We start from the raw sequence: 19850 nt of genomic DNA, 5'->3' as shown, positions 1-19850 counted from the left end.
TGTACATTTTAGAAACACGTTTATACATATGTATAAATTTATAAATACCTCGTGTGTATAAATGTATAGATGCCTCGTGTGTGTAAATGTACAGATCCCTCGTGTGTATAAATACCACATATATGGTAGATGTATAATCTGGATGCACAAGTGTTGGTAAAATCTACCAACACCGTTGCTAGTCTCAATATATCCGTAAATGAAAATGAAGGTGTTATAACCGTGACTCTTCAAGAAGTTGTTTTAGTCTCATGTCCTAATTAAAAGTGCTTAATTATTGTCCGACTCTCGCGGCTATATCATCCTTATAATAAATTGATAATAATTTAACCTGTCAGTACAGAATACCATTAATCTCTTCATTCAAACGTTCTCTATAATTATAGTCTAATTCTATAAACAATTTCCATTTCATTCATTTACGTTGGTTTTTACGTTTCAATTTCGCATTTCTAACCAAAATCCGTTTGTTTTACTTCAAGCCTGTTTCGAACCTATTTCGAACCTATTTTGAACCTATTTCGAACCTTTACGAAATTTTAACCAGATTTTAAATAATATAAGTTTTTTCATTGACGATCCTTTCCATACTTCTTTTTATAAACATTTATAGTTTTATAAAGTTTTTTTTAATAAAAAATATTTACCATAAAACGTATCTATGTTATGATAATTATGATATTCATTTAAAGGATAAATTGTTGAGATAGAAAGTATATTATTGTGATTCGATCATAAGAATTCAGATTGAATAGATTGCATATACATTAGACTTTTCCTTTCACGGAAGATTATAACTTATGAGGTTTAGATATAAAAAGAATCTTCGAGAAAAGTATAATGTGCTCAATAAAATCATTTTACTCAGGCTCTCATCTCACTTGTAAACTTATAAAAAGAAACGAGCATTTATATGGGCAATTAACATTTTTCGAATGAACCTGTTACATCCATTAAAGATACATAAATAAAAGTAGGCAAGAAAATAAAATTAAAATTAAAATACTACAAAAATAATAGAGTTAAATAATAGACTAAAATAATACAGTAAAAAAATCTAAAAAAAAAGTCTCGAAAAAAGAGGAGCTAAAAGGAACTGAGAGGAACTAAAATGAAACGAAATTCAAGTAAAACAAAAGAGCTGTAGATATAAAAAGATAATGATAAAAAGTTGTAACATTTTTAGAGAGATTGTATTATTATTATTGGTATTAATAATAGCATTAATAATAGTATTAATAATAGTATTATTAGTATAAATTATTAGAAAATTTCTTACAAAAAAACATACATTTAAAAAGCATTTAAAAAGAAATTAAACTAACATTGAAAAAAAAACATTACAGAAAATTTAATAAATACCCGAGGCTCTCAAGCCTTACAAATGACTAGAGATAAAATTAACGTTTTCTTGATCTTATACTACATCTCCAAGAATAATTAATGAGGGAAGAAATTAATTTATTATAATCATAATAGTGAAATCAGTTCAAAGAAAATTTTCAATGAGAATGAGTACACACAGGGAACTTAGAAATCTGGGTTTATGAAAAAGGCCATAAATTATTCACTTGGACTAAGATAATTACTTAATAAAATCATATTTTCATGACACTTTTAATTTACACTTTCATAAAACAACTTTTAATGTAAACTATGTGAACTACTTAAAATTGTTCAACTTTTTTTTCACCCACAGATACCGAAAAAATTTTCCTTCCTCAAAGAATTCTTTTTTAAAATCTGAATTTAATTACCAAATTCAATTTAATCTGAACTTAATTTAGTCACAATTTAATTTAATCTGAACTTTAATATTTAACTTAATCTGAATTTAATCTGAATGTAATCTGAATGTAATCTGAATTTAATCTAAACTTGATTTAATCTAAATTCAGGAGTAGCTATCACACAATATATTGTATCACTTATAAAAATAAAAAATTTTCAAAAAAAAGTTTCAAATCATTTTCCTTGAAATTTGCGCATTAAAAGAAATAAGGAAAATTTTGTCTCACATACACAAGAATAATTTTTATTAAAAGAGGATTATGAAGATACAGAAAAATTCATTATAATTGGATTTGATCGAATCAATTTTTTTTAACGATCGTTAATTACAAAATTGAAGTTATGACGTATATAATATAACTTTTCGCTATTTTGCATCAATTTACACCCATTTTTTTTATGAATATTTTTACTTTAAAGATTTACGTTAAACAATTTACTCTGATCGTGAAAGAAGATAAAGTTTGCAATATAAAACAGAAATCATTTAACCGATAAATTGCCGGCACTCTGAATCTAGGAAGTCGTAAGAATCACTTTTCATTGGATGATGCAATTAAATTTATATGCGGAAATCCTTTCGACTTCCAATTTCAAGCCAAATAATTTTCAAACTTTTTTTAAATTATTTTTTCTATTTTTTTTCTATTTACTATCCGCAGAGATTTAGAAAAAAAGGCAAAATAGGTGAGAAAATTGGTTGTTAAATATATACTTATGAAGTAAAATGAAAATAAAAAATGTTATTCATAGAATGAAAATAAGGTTTTTTTAATGATTAGAATTATTTTCAGTTCGGAGTTTCTTTCTATTTAGAATTATTAATTTTATTAATTTAATCATATTTTTTCTAAGGATATCAAATTGAGACTAAAAATGTATCAAAATATTGCTCCGCAACACTTTTAATACGTTTTTTGACTCAATTTGATATCCTTAGAAAAACTGCAAGTGTATCATATTTTTTTTCAATTTTTCATTACAGTGAATTAAATTTAATAAAATAAAATTCTTAGATGAAAATAAATAATTAAAATTTTTTTTATTAATTTTTTATAATTTTTTAAATTTTATTTAGAGAAATAATATTCTCTTCGTGCGAATCTAAAAAGAATGTATAACAATACATAATTAGGATCAATTTTCACTTGTCGAAATATTAGTAATTATCAAAAAGAAAAAAAAATTTTTAATGTGCGTTGGTCACGGTTGTTAAGGCATGTCAGTCAAATTATGCATTCTGGGTTCGAATCCCCCTAGGGTTGAATTTTTTTCAATATTAATAAAGTGATTTACAAATAAAAAAGAAAAGATTCTGTAAATTTACACAGGTGTTATAATAATTGTCATTAATCTACAAAGAGAATTTAACTGTGAAGTAAACTTAAAAAGTAATTTGGGAAGTAACAAGTAAACTACTTAAACACTTTATAGATAATTGTATGTTTTCGTTTCTAAGTACTGCGAATGCAGAATACAATATGTATGAAACGTTTAGTTATAGAAATATCTATGGTTACTTTGTTTTTTAAATTTTCCTTTTTTAATTTTCCGGTTAATATTTTTTTGACTCTTCATGTTTTGTTTATTTTTTATTTATTAATCTTTTGGTTTTTAATTATTTTTTATTATTCGCTTACTATCATTTTATAAACAAATTATTTCGTTTTTTATTTTTTGTTTAAAAAAAAATTATTAATACTAATAATAATAATAATAAAATAACAAAATTTTCAATAATAATAATAATTTAATGACTACACATTTTACCATTTAACGATCCTTTATTACTAGTTTATAACTATTTATTAGCACTTTAATATTATTTATTGTCATTTAATAACAATTTATGTTCAATTTCTTCAGTAATAATTATAACAATACGTTATTGTTGCATTTTGCCTTATGGTAATAGTTTTATAATTTCTTAATTTTTATATTTATTAATTTTTATTATCCGCCACTTTATTCATTTTTACTCCTTATTGATTTATTCATTTACATTATTTACTGATTTATTTATTTTATTATCATCCTCTTTTTTTCCATTTAATATTTCTCGAATAGTGTGCGAGAAACAATCGAAGTTTCAAAATCATTTAAAGGATTTAAAGTTAGTTATTTAAGGTTAAGGTTGTCAAGTAACAAGTGTTTTAAAGAGCAATACACTTATAATTGTAAATAGCAATAACGATTTTATAAGTTCGTAACTTTATTTTATCGAGTATGTTTTTTTTTTTTTTTTTTTTTTTTTTTTTTTTTAATTATTCTTACGCGATGATTCTAACAACGCCAAGAGGAATCTACATCTATCAATGACCCGATCACATTATTTGCAATCATTATCCTTTCTCTTTGCGTTTTTCATTATTTAAACAATTCAATCAAGTATTTTTAATCCAGAAAAATTAATACCGTAAATTTTCTTTTACGTAAATTTTTACTTTACAAATATTCCCCGAAATTGTCACTTTTTTCCCCCGAAAATTTACACTCCCACGTGAGAGAAAAATGATAATTTACGAAATATAACAATATAATAATAATACTCTTATTCTCAAGGCGTCGTAAAAATTTACGAGCATGTATTGGCATATTTTTTTTTCTCTCCGCATGATGTAAGAAGATAAATATGGTACAAAAATGTTAGGAAAAATCTTTGTAAAATATAATCTTATCTATAACATAGTGAATAAATATTTTTTCTCAAAAAAAAAATCTCTATAACAAAATTTATAAATTACTTGCAATACGTCATTTACTTGTCATTATATATTATGATGTCAATATAAAATCGAAATTCAATCTAATCTTTTATCAGTTGAATCTTATCATTTATAGATAATTAATCGCATGGTAACAATCATGATCTTATTTGTATTTCTGATATACGTACGCAGTTTTCAATATAAAAAGAGAAGAGAGTGAGAGAGAGAATAAAAAGAGTGTTTTAGTGTAACGTATGGTGTTGTGATTTTTATCATGTTCGAAAATTTTCTCTTGTGAGTTGATTTTTTTTTCTTAAAAATGTGGAACTATTGGAAGACTATTTTTGCTCTCTGCTTTCTGCAAGGAATTAATTCGAAATATTCTATTTTTTCTGATCCACTACTTTTATCACGTACGTTTAAAACAGACAATTCCACTGTTTACGAATATAGGACAGAATATTTCGAAGTGCCAGTGAGTAGAAAAAAATCACTATTTTATGATATGTTCATAATGTACTTTTGTTATACTTTTAAATAATAATTTCGAAAATTGTTTCTTGTCCGAATTTCGAATAGTTGGACCACTTCAGTTTCGCAGTGAATCATACATTCAAATTAAGATATCTTATTAATGACACTTGGCACCAAGGGAAGGATGCGCCGATTTTCTTTTACACCGGAAATGAAGGTTTCATCGAGGTTTTCGCTCAAAATACCGTAAGTAGTTTCTAAAAATTTCTTATCAGCATTTCATAACAAATTATACTGACTACTAAATCATTGAAATCAGTATAACATTACACTGATTTATTAAAAGTGTATAAAAATAAAATTTTTGCTAAATAGATGTTCCACAAAGCACAAAATAAAATAATACAACATTGAGAAGAATAAAGCATAAATAATAAAATTATATTCCACAGGGTTTTATGTGGGACATAGCAACTGATTTCGATGCTCTACTGGTATTTGCAGAACATCGTTACTATGGAAAATCGAGACCATTTGAGAACGAAACTTATTATTCGGATCCAAAATACATGGGTTATTTGAATTCAGAACAAGCTTTGGCAGACTTTGTGGAATTGATTTCGTATTTAAAAACAAAACCCAATATGAAGAATAGTCCAGTTATTGTTTTTGGAGGATCATATGGTGGTATGCTTAGTGCATGGCTTCGGATGAAGTATCCCCATGTGGTGCAAGGGTTCGTTTTTCTTAACATTATTTTATTGAGGAATCCGTGTCATTATGAAAGAAATCAGTATCATTAAGAATAATTTTGTTATCTTCTTCTTTTAGGGCGATTGCATCCTCGGCACCAATTTTACAATTCACTGGACACACAGATTGTGCAGAATTTGCAAAAATTGTTACTTCAGATTTTCGTCGAGCCAATCCTACGTGTCCGACTCTCATTAAACAATCTTGGGCTACACTAACAAACATAACATCCACAGGTAACGAAAAATAACTAAAGATTTGCGCTAATTTTTGGAGGTTCCTCAAAATATTATTTATTGTTTGCTTCTAATCCCCAACCTTAGACATCAGAAAATGCATTATTTAACAAATTTATTGTCCACAGATGAAGGATTGAAGTGGCTTTCCGAAAATTGGAACTTCTGTACTCCATTGGCGAACGCAAATGCAGTTAACTTTGTAAAACGTTGGCTAGAATTGATTTATGATTATTTAGCAATGGTGGATTACCCCTACGAGACAAATTTTTTGACTCCACTGCCTGCGAATCCAGTGGCAGTGAGTTTACTTTAATAGTTTTAACCCTCTGCCCACTCAACACATTTCTTCTAAGGATATCAAATTTGTTCCGATGCTACAATTTTAATACTTTGTTTGTCTCAATTCGATATTCTTAGAAGAGCTGTGAAGTGCTCCTGATAAATAAAGAATTGGGTCGCCTGGTAGGGACTTTGGGGAATACTTATTTAAAAACACTGGAATAGGGTTTAAGTCAATTTAAACCCTAAATAATTAACCCCTAAATTAATTTAGGGGCAAAGGGACTTTGCAAAGGCAAAGGGTTTATGAATTAGGCAAAGGTTTAATGATGCTTTTCCTTTACAGGAAGCATGTAAACATCTAGACAACGCGACACTTACTGACAAAGATTTATTGCTCTCGGTTTTCAAAGCCATAAGTGTTTTCACAAATTACACAGGAGCAACAAAATGCAATTCTTTTCTCGATCCTGCACCACAATTGGGAGCAACTTACTGGAGTTATCAGGCATGCACCGAAATAATAATGCCACTTTGTACCAATGGCATTACAGACATGTTCGAACCATCCACATGGGATGAGGAAATGTTTTCTAAATCCTGCTACAATGCTTATAAAGTGCGACCACAATTCAACAGGGCCTGTAAACTTTACGGATGTTCCGATCTCTCAGCGGCTTCGAATATTGTTTTCAGGTATTTATTTGTTAAAAATATTGCATCTTGATTTGACTTCCATTCTGCTTTAAAATAAGAGCTAGACTAAATAAAATAAGAGCTTAAAACTTACTTAAAATAAGAGCTTTCCTAAACTTTATTCTATTCGAAAATTTGATGATGTTCCCATTTTAGCAACGGATTATTGGACCCATGGTCCGGAGGTGGAGTCAAGGAAAATGTCTCATCGACAGCAGTAGCCTACATAATACCAGACGCAGCGCATCATTTAGAATTGAGAAGTGAGAATCGAAAGGATTCCCTCAACGTTCGTGAGGCTCGCAATTTTCAACGAGCCTCTATCGATAAATGGATTAAACAATATCATGACATGATTTCCAATAAACCTACGCCATTTTAATTATTTTAATTATTAATTAAATAATTTTCAATATATACTTAAAGAATAGAAAAAAGAAACAAGAAAAGAATAGAAAAAAGAAACTAAGAAACAACGCAAGAGAGAAGAATCAAAACAAAGAGTTTGCGAGAGAAAAGCGCAATCATATTAAAATCGTATCTCATAAGTCAATCAGATAACCACTGACCAATTATTATTCATTAAAAAAAACAATATTTACTTTTAAAATTCCCTTTCTGGAAAATATCCCCTCTCTGAAAAATAATTCATCGCAAGAACACAACTTTTATTTAATGATCAAAAAAATTGCTTACACGTACTCTGTATTCTGACTCAGGATGATTGGAAAAACTTATCAAATATATAATTAAATATAAACTATTCAAGAAGAAAAAAAAACACGGACGATTATTGGTAGAAAAAAGAAATTAAAAATAAGTAGAAAAAAAAATGGTATGCAAGACTTTTTTGTTTTTTAGAAGAAGAAAAAAAAGTATTGTTTTGAAAAATAATTACAAATATGCTTATAATTTGTTATTAATATTCCAATACACGTGACTTCGGAATTTTTACGAGCCGCAGGTAAAATTTATAACCAGATGCTAAAAATCGCATAGAAAATGGCATAAAATTACATAAGAAAATAACTATCTTAATAAAAATCGTTAAATCTATTTTTATAATATTCTTTATAGTTTATTAAGACATAATAAACTGTAAATCATATTCTTCACACAGGTTAATATTTTAATATCTGTACACAAATGTATACATAATATTCAATTATTTTTACGTGTTTTTTTGAATAAATAAATTCTACGAATAATCTTTATTTTTTAAGCGGTAATAAATTATTTACTATTCTTATCATTACTACTGCTACTACTACTACTACTACTACTACTGCTAATAACTATCATTTTTATTTATTATTATTGTTACTATTATTACTTATTAATATTTATTTTGTCATTATTTTTTTCGTTATTATTCTATTTTCTAATTTTTAATATTTACATTTATCATTATAATCACTATTAATTTAAAAGTATAAAATTGCAACGAATTGACACCAAAAATGTGGATTACTTATTTAATAATTGAATGAACCTCAACAATTGAATTCTCATAAAGAATGTTATCAACAAATTTTTAAATATTTTAATTATTTCGACGAATTTTAGTAAATTTTGTTTTAAATAATTAGATTTCTCTAGGAATTTCATTAAAATTAGATTAAAATGATTAATTTCATTATTGGGAAGAATTTTATAAATAAAAGTTTCAAACAATTGACTTTTTCAAAAAAAATTTATGTAAATTTTATTTTTAATAATTGAATTCATGTGAAATTCGTGTAGAATTTTGTCAAAATTGTTTTTAAATCATTGAATTTCTTTGAAAAATTTTATTAAAATAATTAATATACAAATTATTGAATTATGAAATATTTTTGAAAATAATTAAAATTTTTCAATGAATTTTATTAAAATTTTTGAAAATATTTAAAATTTCCAATGAATTTTATTAATATTTTTGAAAATAATTGAATTTTAGTACTTTTGAAACGAATTGTATTCTTGTGATGAATATTGTTATTTATGAAAAAAATTGACTTCCTCCCAATGATTTTATTATTTATGAAAATAATTAAATCCCTGAAAAGAATTAAAAAATTTATAAAAATAATTGAATTACTGCGAAGAATTTAATGCCAAATTCTATTTTAAATAATTGAATTCCTGTGAAAAAATTTTTTTTTTTTGAAAAATAATTGAATTTGTGTGTAGAATTTTATCAAAATTTTCGTTTAATAATTGAATTCTTTTGATAAATTTTATTAAAAAATAGTAGAATATTGAAAATCATTGAATTAAGAAAAATTTTTGAAAATAATTGAATTTTGCAATGAATTTTATTAAAAATTAAAATCCCTGAAAATAATTGAATTTTGTCGAAGGATTTTGCTATTCATTTATGAAGATATCAAGATAATTGAAATGTTGACATTTTTTTTTAGATTTTTTGAAAGTAATTAAATTTTTCCGAAGAATGTTATTAATTTTGAAAATAAAGGAATTCTTGTGATGAATATTGTTATTTATGAAAATAATTGAATTTTGCAATGATTTTGATTAAAATTCCTGAAAAATTGAAGAATTAATAAAATTCGCGGTAATTTAATAGTTTATGAAGCAAACAAAAAGACAAAAAAATTGAAAAATTCGAAATTTGATTTTGAAATTTCAAAAAATTTGAATTTGAAAAAAATTAAGTTGAATAAAAAATATTTGTTTTGCGCACAATTTTTTTTAAAACTATTCATCGGATATTTTCGTGACAATGAGTATAAAAATTTCGCAATGGTGCCTTATTGGAAAAACATAAAATGCTATAAACTGTACACTCTGGTCTTTTTCTTTTTGTTAACATATTATTTACTTTTATTATTATGTCAGGACAAAATAATAAATGATAAATATTCAAAGGACAAAAAAATGATATTTGAACATTCAGTGTAACAGCAGGATATAATATATTTGTTTTGAAAGACGTGAATAACTTTTCTCGTCTAGAATGCGTTTGCGATTTCACAAAAATGAATGAATATGAAGCATAAATGTGTTCACAAGTAGGTAATAATAATCAGTAGTAAAAACTGTTACGATCAGACAAGTCAATGTGTACATATAGTTGTAGACGTCAAATTTAACGTTTGAAAGTCATCATTAATTTTCATTGAAATTTTTTCTAATAATAATAAGAATTAAAATAATAAAAAAATATAATAATAATAATAATAATAATAATAATAATATCGAAAGTAGCAAAAATAATAATATTATTAATAATAATAATAATAGCAATGAAATTATAATAATAATAATAATAATAATAATAATAATAATAATAATAATAATAATAATAATAATAATAATATCGAAAGTAGCAAAAATAATAATATTATTAATAATAATAATACTATAAATAGTAATAATAAGAAAAGAAGAAGAAAAATATAAATTTACATTTTAATTGCATATTTAAATTCAATTTTTAAACATTTTGTTTAGAGAAGGGAGGGATTTCCATGTTTTTTTTATGTAAAACAATGACGCGTTTTTTAACACTTTCCTCAGCAATAAACTTGTGGTAAATAACTATTTTTTAATCATCAGATAACTATCCGAATGCAATGTACACTATGATTAATTTGAACAATATTTATGTGTTCAAAAGACTCTAATAATTCTTCTATAGCGATTTACAGATAAAAGACAATGTATATTTAATCATTTTTAATAATTATTATAATTTCTCAACTTTTAATTACTCTATAGAAAGTGGAACATTAAAGATGAATAAGGATATATCTGTTTTATCAGAAAAGTCCCATCTTCATTCAAATATATTTTTAAACAAAAGTTCAATATTATCAGTATAAAAATTTTAATTTTTTACTAATTAACTATATTTTAATATTTAATTTAATTTATAGTTTAATTTAAATAATTTTTATTTAATTTTTATTTAATTTTTTCCCATACATAAATAATAAATCTTGTTGGCACTAAAATGATATATAATTTTTAAGATAAAAAAAAATTTTTCTGGTTTATTCTGTCAAAGAATTCTTTTGACGGAAAAGAATAACTTAGTTTCAGAATATTTTTTGACAAAAATCTAACATGAAACAATTTTTTAAAAAAAATATCTTTATATAAAATAAGAAGAAGATTTTACTCTCTGTGCGTTGAATTTAAAGCAATTTTTCAAATTCCAGGTAGTGTTTATAATAAAATTCCAATTACCGTGATTTTTTTTTCTTGAAAATCTGCTTTGAATAATAAGAAATCCGCCCAACGAGAAGAAAAATAAGTGAAGCGCGAGAGACTACATATATTCGTCATATCCGGTAAATCTTAAATTTCAAATATGAACTTAGTATTCTGGCTTTATTTTTTATAATACACGGAATGTATGTTTTAAATTTATAAACCAGGCTTTCTGACTCACGATTAAATTTTTTAATTAAATTTAAATTTAATAATTTAATTTAATAATAATTAATAATAATAATTTAATAATTTAAATTAAATTAAATTACAATTTCCGAGATAAAACTTTGAGATTAAGACTACCAAATGATAACGTCAAAAAATTACAAATAATTTTTACTTAAATCAAATAAATTGTATTTGAATCAATAAATTCAGTATTTGAAGCAAATAACATTTAATTAATTTAAATAAAACATATTTGACTCAAGTAAATATTTATTTGTTAATAGACGCAATTAATCGTTTATTTGAATAAAATAATTTTTTTTACAATTAATTGTAATTATTATTATAATTAATAATAATCGTAATTGTTATTAATAAAATAACTCTTAATCTGTAAGTGCATAACTCAATTGTTTTCAATATAAATAAATTAAAAAATTGAAACAAAATGTTTACTATAGCTAAACAAAAAGAAAATTAATTGACAATCCGAATTATATACAATTAATTTTTATAAATTTATTAAATAAATAAAACGAAGGTAACAGAGCACAACTGACATCTTGAGAATAAAACGAAAACTGTTTACTCATTGAAAATGTACACCTGATGATAAGGAAGAAATTGCCATCAACTTCTATTAATTACAATTTTCGTTAAAATAATTACACAATTGGACGGAATATTATAATTACAATTAATTTAGAATACAACTAATTTAATTAATTTAATTAATTTTTGTTATTCCCCGGAGCAAAAACATAAAGTTTTCATCAAGTTTGCCGCAAGCTTGCAAAACTTACAAGCTGTAAATTAAACCCTTAAGATTTATATTAATTAAAAAAAACCCTTAGTGCCTAATTTTGTCAACAAATAACAAAAGGAATGAAAAATAAGAAAGAAAATAAAACCAGGGCACAAAAGTGTCAGATTAACGCGATATATTTATGTACATACAATGAGTTGAGAACAATTTCTCGAGATATTCTAAGATGACAGGTGTTTTCCGTTACTAATATGCATTTAAGAAAACGTCTAAATATGACTTATTTACAGACGTTCTCTTGCAGCTACTAATTAACCCAAGCAATAATAAAGTTAATAACACTGACAACAATAACACGCGCATTCCATTAATTTTTATGAATATTTATAGATGCACCCATTACACTTTAAATGCCTCACTTTTATTACAATTAATTACAACTTCAAATATGATGTTTCTTTCTAAATCGATATTTATAATAACATTTAGGTCTCCAAAAACGCTAAGTGTAAAAAAAATCTTTCTGCAAAACCCAAAAAATCTTTGCTCTACTTTAAGTCCGCTAATAGTTGAAATGAAAAAATTATTCTTAAAAATTTTAATAATATTCTTCTTAGAAACAAATTATTTTCGAAAATAATGAAATTTTTCGCTGAAATTCAATTATTTTCTATATTTACACTATTTTAATAAAATTTAAAAGAATTCAATTATTTAAAAAGAAATTAATAAAATTCAATTATAATATCATGAATAACAAAATTTTTACAGGACTTCAATTATTTGAAATACAATATTCAAGAAATTTTTTCGAAAGTAATCAATTATTTAAAATTAATTATTAACTGCAAAGCCTGGGTAATGAAAAAAAAAAATTAGTTACCCTCTGCAAATTGTCTTGATTCAAACCCGACATAATTTCTATTACTCAAAGTTCGTATTATTTTTAAGTGCAGGTACATTCATTTTTAATGGATTAAACATAAATAATTACTGCTTTAAAGCAAATAATAAAAACTCGGAAAATGATGAATAGAAAAGATAGGTATGCAAATTGTGTGCGATAATTTTTTTTTCCATCAAATACGAAAAAAAAAGAAGAAAAAAACCCTGAGGAAGCAGAAGATTGCACAGCTGCAACAACTTCTTTTCCTATAAAGTTGCAATGCTTCCAGATAAAATGTCTAGTTCTCCGTAGATAATTATATCAATTGATCGCAGTGAATCACTTTTTCAAGTGAAGAATCCTTTAACCAGGTTTTCCCCAAGATTCCTCAAATAACATTTATTACTCTTCTAATAGGACTCAGACTTGTTTCTTATTTCAGCGCAGATATAATAATGTGGGGAAAAAAACACAGATTGTTTACGGTTTCTCTGCGCTGACAAAATAAATTAATTTTCACTCATCACTCTTGTGTCAATTAAAAAATTTTCTTTTACACTTCTCGATATCGACGACATTCTTTCATAGGATTTAAAATAATACTCTCAATACTAAAATTCGGTCAAAAATGACAATTTTTGACCGAATTTTAGTATTGAGAGTATTATTTTAAATCTCGGTACTAAACTTCAGAAATTGTCCTTTTTGACCGAATTTTATAATTGAGAGTATTATTTAAATATTTATTAAATCTTAAAGTTGATTTAATTTAGGTTTAGGTTTAAAAATAGTATAATTTCTAATAATTTTTGTTCTAAAATAAAAACGGTTTCAGATTTTTTTTCCACTTGCTATGAAGCAATATTTAAATTTTTCGGTAAAACAATTTTGCCACTAGGAACCAAAACAAGATAAATTCTTTAATTTTTCTTCAATAATTGAGGGCTCGGATCGAAGAACCGACGCTTGTAAACGCACAGAACATTGCGAAGCGTCGGTTCTTCGATCCGAACCCTCAATTATTTCCAAAGAACTGATTTTACTTAAAAATTAATTCCATTTGGCAAAAATAATTTATGACGCGTAGTAAAAAAAATTTTAAACAGAGAAAAAAAATTGAACTATAAAAAAAGCCTTTACAACAAAAAAATTATAAATAGAAAAAAAATTGAACTATAAAAAGCCTTTACAAAAAAAAAATTGTAAATAGAAAAAAAATTGAACTATAAAAAGAATTTACAATCACCAAGCAATTGTTTATAGTATTTAATGCTAGAATTAATGCTGGAGTTATAGATGTTATTATAGAAATTTATGATAATGCGCCAACAAGACATTGAAAATCCTCATCATAACCATTTACGATAATCGATTAATGCCTTTTAATATCTTTAAAAGAATGAGAAAACAATTATCTCTCCTTATTTGCAATTCTCGCGCCAAAAAGAACATAAGATTTTCCTATTTGGTCGAATAAAATTTTTTCTCATTTCAATTCCATATATAATGGATGTATAACGATATAACAATTAATAAATTCTAATAAAAAGAGAAATAAAATAACTCACGTGCAGAAGTTTTGCGTGCATCACCTTCACTCTCGTTGTCTTCAATATTTCCTTGAGCGACAGTAACTTCACTTTGATTTGTAGTGTAACCTTCCGGAAACACTGTGGAGACATTCATAGCACTTTTCTTCGTTTGGTGCCCCTTGAACATAAAGAAAAACAGATTTTTTATTTCCAAATTTTCCGAAAACATTTTTCTTCTTTTTCTTATTTTTTACTCTTATTTCTTTATTACTATTCTTTTCTTTGACTCTTTTTTCCCTATTATTTTTTAACTATTATTTTTTTATTATTATTTTCCTTCACTCTTATTTTATTATTATTAATTATTCTTTACTCTTATTTTATTATTATTATTAATTATTCTTTACTCTAATTTTATTGTTACTATAAATTTTCGAATTATCAAACCATTATATAGAATATAGTCAACTACTGCGACTCCTATTGAAAATCAACTACAACTTTGAATAACAATTACTCAGTCAAATTGAAATGATAAGCAGAGAATTAGAAAAAAAAATCGATTGGAAAGCTCGTTAAATTCTGCGCAAAACGACTTAATTACGGTGATTTAGCTTCAAACAATATTCTCCAAATGTTACACATTATTTTTATTTGTTAGATATTATTTATTACGCCTAAAGAAATAAATTTTCTATCACACAAATATTTTAATTTAAAAGAAATTTACTTTGATTAAATAAAAAAATTTTTGAAATTTTCAATTAAAATGCGTACATAATATACAATAAATACCTTCACGATTGACTTGAATCGTTTGATAAATTCTCATCATTGATGTTATTTATTTTTTTCGTAAACACTTTCCTTTTCAAAACACATTTTTTATTTTTTTTTTCAATTTATATTTTATTTACTTATAACAACAACATTGCTTCCGCAATTCCACAATCACTTTTCTCCTAATAATAAAAATAACTTTATACTTATTGTAAAATAAAGAAATAATATTTTTTAGAGAACGTAAAAAATTTAAGAAATAAGGAAAACGAAAGATCTTCTCAAACTGAGGAGAATTTAATTTTTTAATTTAATTTTTAATATTATTTTAAATTGAACTGACAAAATTTAAAATAGCATCAGAAATATAAATAAAAATTCCAATAACAAATAATAATAAATAATAAATTTTATAATAAATGATAATTAAAAAGAAAAAATAATAACAAAAAAATAAATTGTTAATTAATAAGTTTTTCCAATCAAGTTTCTCACCTTGGCGAACAGGGGGTAATTCGGCTGAGTGTTAAAATCAAGAAACTCGCGCCAAAGGTGAAGATATGAGCGCCGTTTCTCAACTGAGGGCGTCATTCGTTCAAATTTTTTAAGAAGCTATATGGCACCCTCTTCAGCCCTTATCCACTGCACACTCCAACTTGCACACAAGACATCTCATCTGAAATTAAAAGAGAAAAAGACTTTTTAAATAAAAAATTAAATAAATATATAATTTTTCTTTTAATAAAAACTATGTATGATGATTTCAATTCAAATAGCGTGACGATTGACTTGAACATTCAACCTTGATAAATTGCCATCAACAATATAAACTAGACATAGACCTCTATTTTCCATTGTTTGTTTTTCTGCATTCATTTATGTTCGCATGACGACAATGCAAGAAGGGGTTGTTTGCAACTCTTTTTTTTTATTTCCACTGAGATCACTTTCTTCTATTATGTGATATCGTCTCTATAATTGGTTTAAACTTTAAAGTGACTTTCACAATGAGATAATAATATTTACAATGGAAATAAATAAACTAGTTTATCGTATTTTGTTTTTATTTTATAAGAGAGGCATTATAATTATAATAAATTAGAAATCATTATTTCAAAAATCAACTTTTTTATTACTACTTATTTATTTCCTCTCTATTCTCTAAATTTGAATTAGTAAAAATGTTTACTAATTTGAATTACCGACTGACTTTTTGCTTTTGAATTAGTAAGTTTTATAAAAGAAATAAGTAAAAATTACTATTTATTAGTAAAATTTACCAATTGTGTACGACTTTTTAGAATTTTTTTTAATTAAATGAATTTGCAAGAAAAAAATTATTACTTTTAAAAATAGTTGAATTCTTGCGATGAATATTGTTATTTATGAAAATAATTGAATTTTGAAAAAAGTTTTATTAAAATGCCTCAAAATAATTGAATTTTCGGGAATAATTTTGTTATAATATTTAGTATTTGTCCGACTTTTCGCTTTTGAATTAGTAAATTTTACTAATAAACTAACAGAAATTACTATTTCTTAGTAAAATTTACTAATTATTGTACGACTTTTTATAATCTTTTAAAATAATTGAATTTCCAAAAAGAAAATTATTACTTTTAAAAATAATTGAATTCTTGTAATGAATATTGTTATTTATGAAAATAATTGAGGGGCTGGATGCTATAATGTGTTACGCGCCATTCACTTAACATGGCGCGTAACACATTATAGCATCCAGCCCCTCAATTGAATTTAAAAAAAAAATATTAAAATGACTCAAAATAATTGAATTTTTCGGAATAATTTTGTTATTTATCTTTAATAATTGAATTCTTTCGAAGAATTACTTGTGTAAATAATAATTGAATTCTTGGGCAGAATTTTATTAAAATCTAAAAGAATAATTGAATTATCAAATAAAAAAATGTAATTAAAATTGTATTTAAAATCATTGATTTCTTTCGAACAATTTTATTAAAATATTTGAAAATAATTGAATTCATGTGAAAAATTCTAATATGAAAATAATTTAATAGTTGCTAAAAATTTTATTAAAATTTTCAAAAATAATTTACATTCCTGCGATGAATTTCATTATTTATAAAAATAATTGAATTATTGCGACGAAATTTATTAAAATATTTAAAAAGAATTGAATTTCTGTGAAAAATTTTGTTATGTTTGAAAATAATTGAATTTTTGCAACGAATTTTATTAAAATTTTTTAAATAATTGAATTTTTGCGAATAATTTTATAAAAACAAACCTTTTTAAATAATTGAATTTTTTAGAAAAATTTTAAGAAAATTGTGTTTTTAATAATTGAATTTCTTAGAAGAATTTTATTTTTTAGTAAAATAATTGAATGTTTGCAATGAATTTTATTTTTTATAAAAATAATTGAACAGTTACAAAGAATTTTATTAAAACTTTCAAATATAATTGAATTCTTTAGAAGAATTTTATTATTTATGAAAATAATTGAATATTTGCGAAAAATTTTAATAAAATGTTTAAAAAGAATTGAATTTCTATGTGAAAAATTTTGTTATTTTTAAAAATAATTGAATTCTTGTGGAAAATTTTATTTGTGAAAAGAATTGAATTAATTAATTGAAAATAGTAAATTAAAAATAATTAAAATTCTTCAATGAGTTTCGCTTTTGAATTAGTAAATTTTACTAATAAACTCAATAAACTAGCAAAAATTCAGTCATATTTATTTATTTTTTGTTTAGTTTGTTTATTATTTTAATTATTAACTTCATTTATTTTACTATTCATATATTATACGATAATTTTTACTTTACAAGTCCATCAAAATTTAAATCATTAAAGAAACATGGGCGCGTCCTTTTCTCGATGAATCTTTTAATGAATCCTGCAAATGAAACATTGTGCTTCGACACGAGACATAAACTTCTTGCAATTTATCGTAAATTTCCTAATTATAATGCCAATTTCAAAGTCATTATGGTCAATAAAACTATCAAAATTACCTCAATTTTCGTTACAGATTTATGTGCCGACAAATACTAATCTAGAAAAGTGACATTAATCTTTGAATCAGTGTTAACTGATTCTTTTAACGAAATTTTGACGCTACGCGAACAATTCGAGAAAATGGTTACCATAGTAACTTACAAGAGTAACAGAGACAGAAATTTTGTCCTACTCTCTTACTCCAATGCGTTACCATAGCAACGAATCAAGAAAGTGGGGACATAACCTCCAAATTATTCAAAGCGCGCGCTTATTTGAAATTCAAAACCAATTTTAGTTTTAACAAATTTTTGCAAACACAGTTTTTCTGCTAATATCAAATTGAGACAAAAAACGAATCCAAAATATTGCGATGCAACGTTTTTGATTCGTTTTTTGTCTCAATTTGATATCCTTTTGAAAAACTGTGAATATAAAGTTTCTTTTTTAGAAAAAAATATAAATTATAAGTTTTAGAGTATTCTCCAAATAATAACAATAAATAATTTTTAACAAATATTCTGAATAATTGACTATACATTTGGAAGAAGTTGAGATTATTTTTTTTTTTTTTATTTTTTTGATAACTTCAAGAAACATGACTAGTTCTGCTTTATATACCAATTAATTGGAGAAAAAAGTTTCGTAATATTGGCTCGATAGTCACGAAACTTGAGGGGGTTTTTGTCTTGAGGACCTTAGCCTGACCTCGACCGAAGGAGCGGCCAGTCATCGACTCAAGATTTCCGGTCATCGTGACCGGAACGACATGCATGAACTTCCTCCTTGAAAAAGCCAAGATCCCACATACGATATAATTTTTAACTGGGTCGATCTCTTCAAAAAGGTGGCAATTGTCCTTGGACTTTGTAATTTAAAAATAATTTCAATTTTCAATTAGAATATTTATACTTTTCTCAAGTGTGTATAAATTTTCCCTTTTTTTAAATGAATTTTTCAAAACGTATGTATATTAATACTGACAACATAAATTAATACTGACAATGAATTTATTACACGAGAAAAAAACATTTTTTTTTTTTTTTTGAAATTAAAGAAAACGAAAAAACGATATTTCTAAATGAAAATAATACTGGAATTTTTATCTCAGACAGAAAAATACGCGTAATGTGTGTGCGAAAATTCACTTCGTGCTTGTAGCAAATAAATTAAATCAGCACCTTGCATTTTAGTCTCTAATTATCGGTTTGCTTTCTTTCGCAAAACGTAAAACCAGACTCACGTGCTCTGAAGAATATATTTGTAATTTTAAATTACGTTAAATGGTACAAATTTCAATTGTACTCTGCTGTAAACCATTTCCGGATGGAAAATATCGTAGTTTTAATAATTTGCATTAGCATTTAATTGTTTATGCTTAAGTAACAATTCCGAATTACATTTTCAAGAAAGAACTACATACTTACTGCAAAAGTACCATTTAAACCGTTTCTTTCTTTCTTTCTTTCTTTCTTTTTTTTCTTTCATTTTTTCTTTCTATTTCCCTTTGAAAAGAATAATTTCCGCCTCTTTTAAAAAATTCTTTTATGATATTATTCTTTTATAATATTT

At 24.6% G+C, this 19850-nt stretch overlaps 2 protein-coding genes across 3 annotated transcripts in view; one reads left to right on the top strand and one right to left on the bottom strand.

Annotated features, from left to right (window-relative positions):
• The window catches only part of LOC122502041 (aquaporin AQPAn.G), a 61205-nt gene that overhangs the window by 24992 nt on the left and 16363 nt on the right, over positions 1 to 19850 (bottom strand). The window contains exons 2-3 of one of the 2 annotated variants that reach the window (XM_043611900.1): positions 15789 to 15969; positions 14550 to 14691 (exon numbers count right to left, since the gene is read on the bottom strand). In XM_043611900.1, coding sequence (XP_043467835.1) covers positions 14550 to 14691; positions 15789 to 15884 — 238 coding nt within the window. In that variant the 5' untranslated portion in view covers positions 15885 to 15969. Of the gene's footprint in view, positions 1 to 14549; positions 14692 to 14960; positions 15143 to 15788; positions 15970 to 19850 lie in introns of those variants that run through there. The other variant, XM_043611901.1, reaches the window with a different exon arrangement.
• LOC122502040 (lysosomal Pro-X carboxypeptidase-like) lies at positions 4672 to 8154 on the top strand. Its single transcript, XM_043611899.1, has 7 exons — positions 4672 to 4974; positions 5079 to 5219; positions 5426 to 5709; positions 5805 to 5962; positions 6091 to 6263; positions 6591 to 6940; positions 7097 to 8154. The coding sequence occupies exons 1-7, from the start codon at positions 4819 to 4821 to the stop codon at positions 7320 to 7322; spliced, it is 1488 nt and encodes a 495-aa protein (XP_043467834.1). The 5' UTR covers positions 4672 to 4818; the 3' UTR covers positions 7323 to 8154.

This window comes from Leptopilina heterotoma, unplaced genomic scaffold (assembly GCF_015476425.1).
Source record: "Leptopilina heterotoma isolate Lh14 unplaced genomic scaffold, ASM1547642v1 Lhet_22, whole genome shotgun sequence".
Lineage (NCBI taxonomy): Eukaryota > Metazoa > Arthropoda > Insecta > Hymenoptera > Figitidae > Leptopilina > Leptopilina heterotoma.
The sequence above is the reverse complement of the archived record's forward strand: the minus strand, read 5'-3'. Positions and strand labels throughout refer to the sequence as shown.

What these genes read in the sequence shown, in the direction of transcription:
- LOC122502040 (XM_043611899.1), top strand. Translation starts at nt 4,819, where the DNA reads ATGTGGAACTATTGGAAGACTATTTTTGCTCTCTGCTTTCTGCAAGGA. An exon ending in AGGTTTTCGCTCAAAATACC is followed by an intron (nt 5,220 to 5,425) that starts GTAAGTAGTTTC and finishes TATATTCCACAG; the next exon opens with GGTTTTATGTGGGACATAGC. An exon ending in TATCCCCATGTGGTGCAAGG is followed by an intron (nt 5,710 to 5,804) that starts GTTCGTTTTTCT and finishes TTCTTCTTTTAG; the next exon opens with GGCGATTGCATCCTCGGCAC.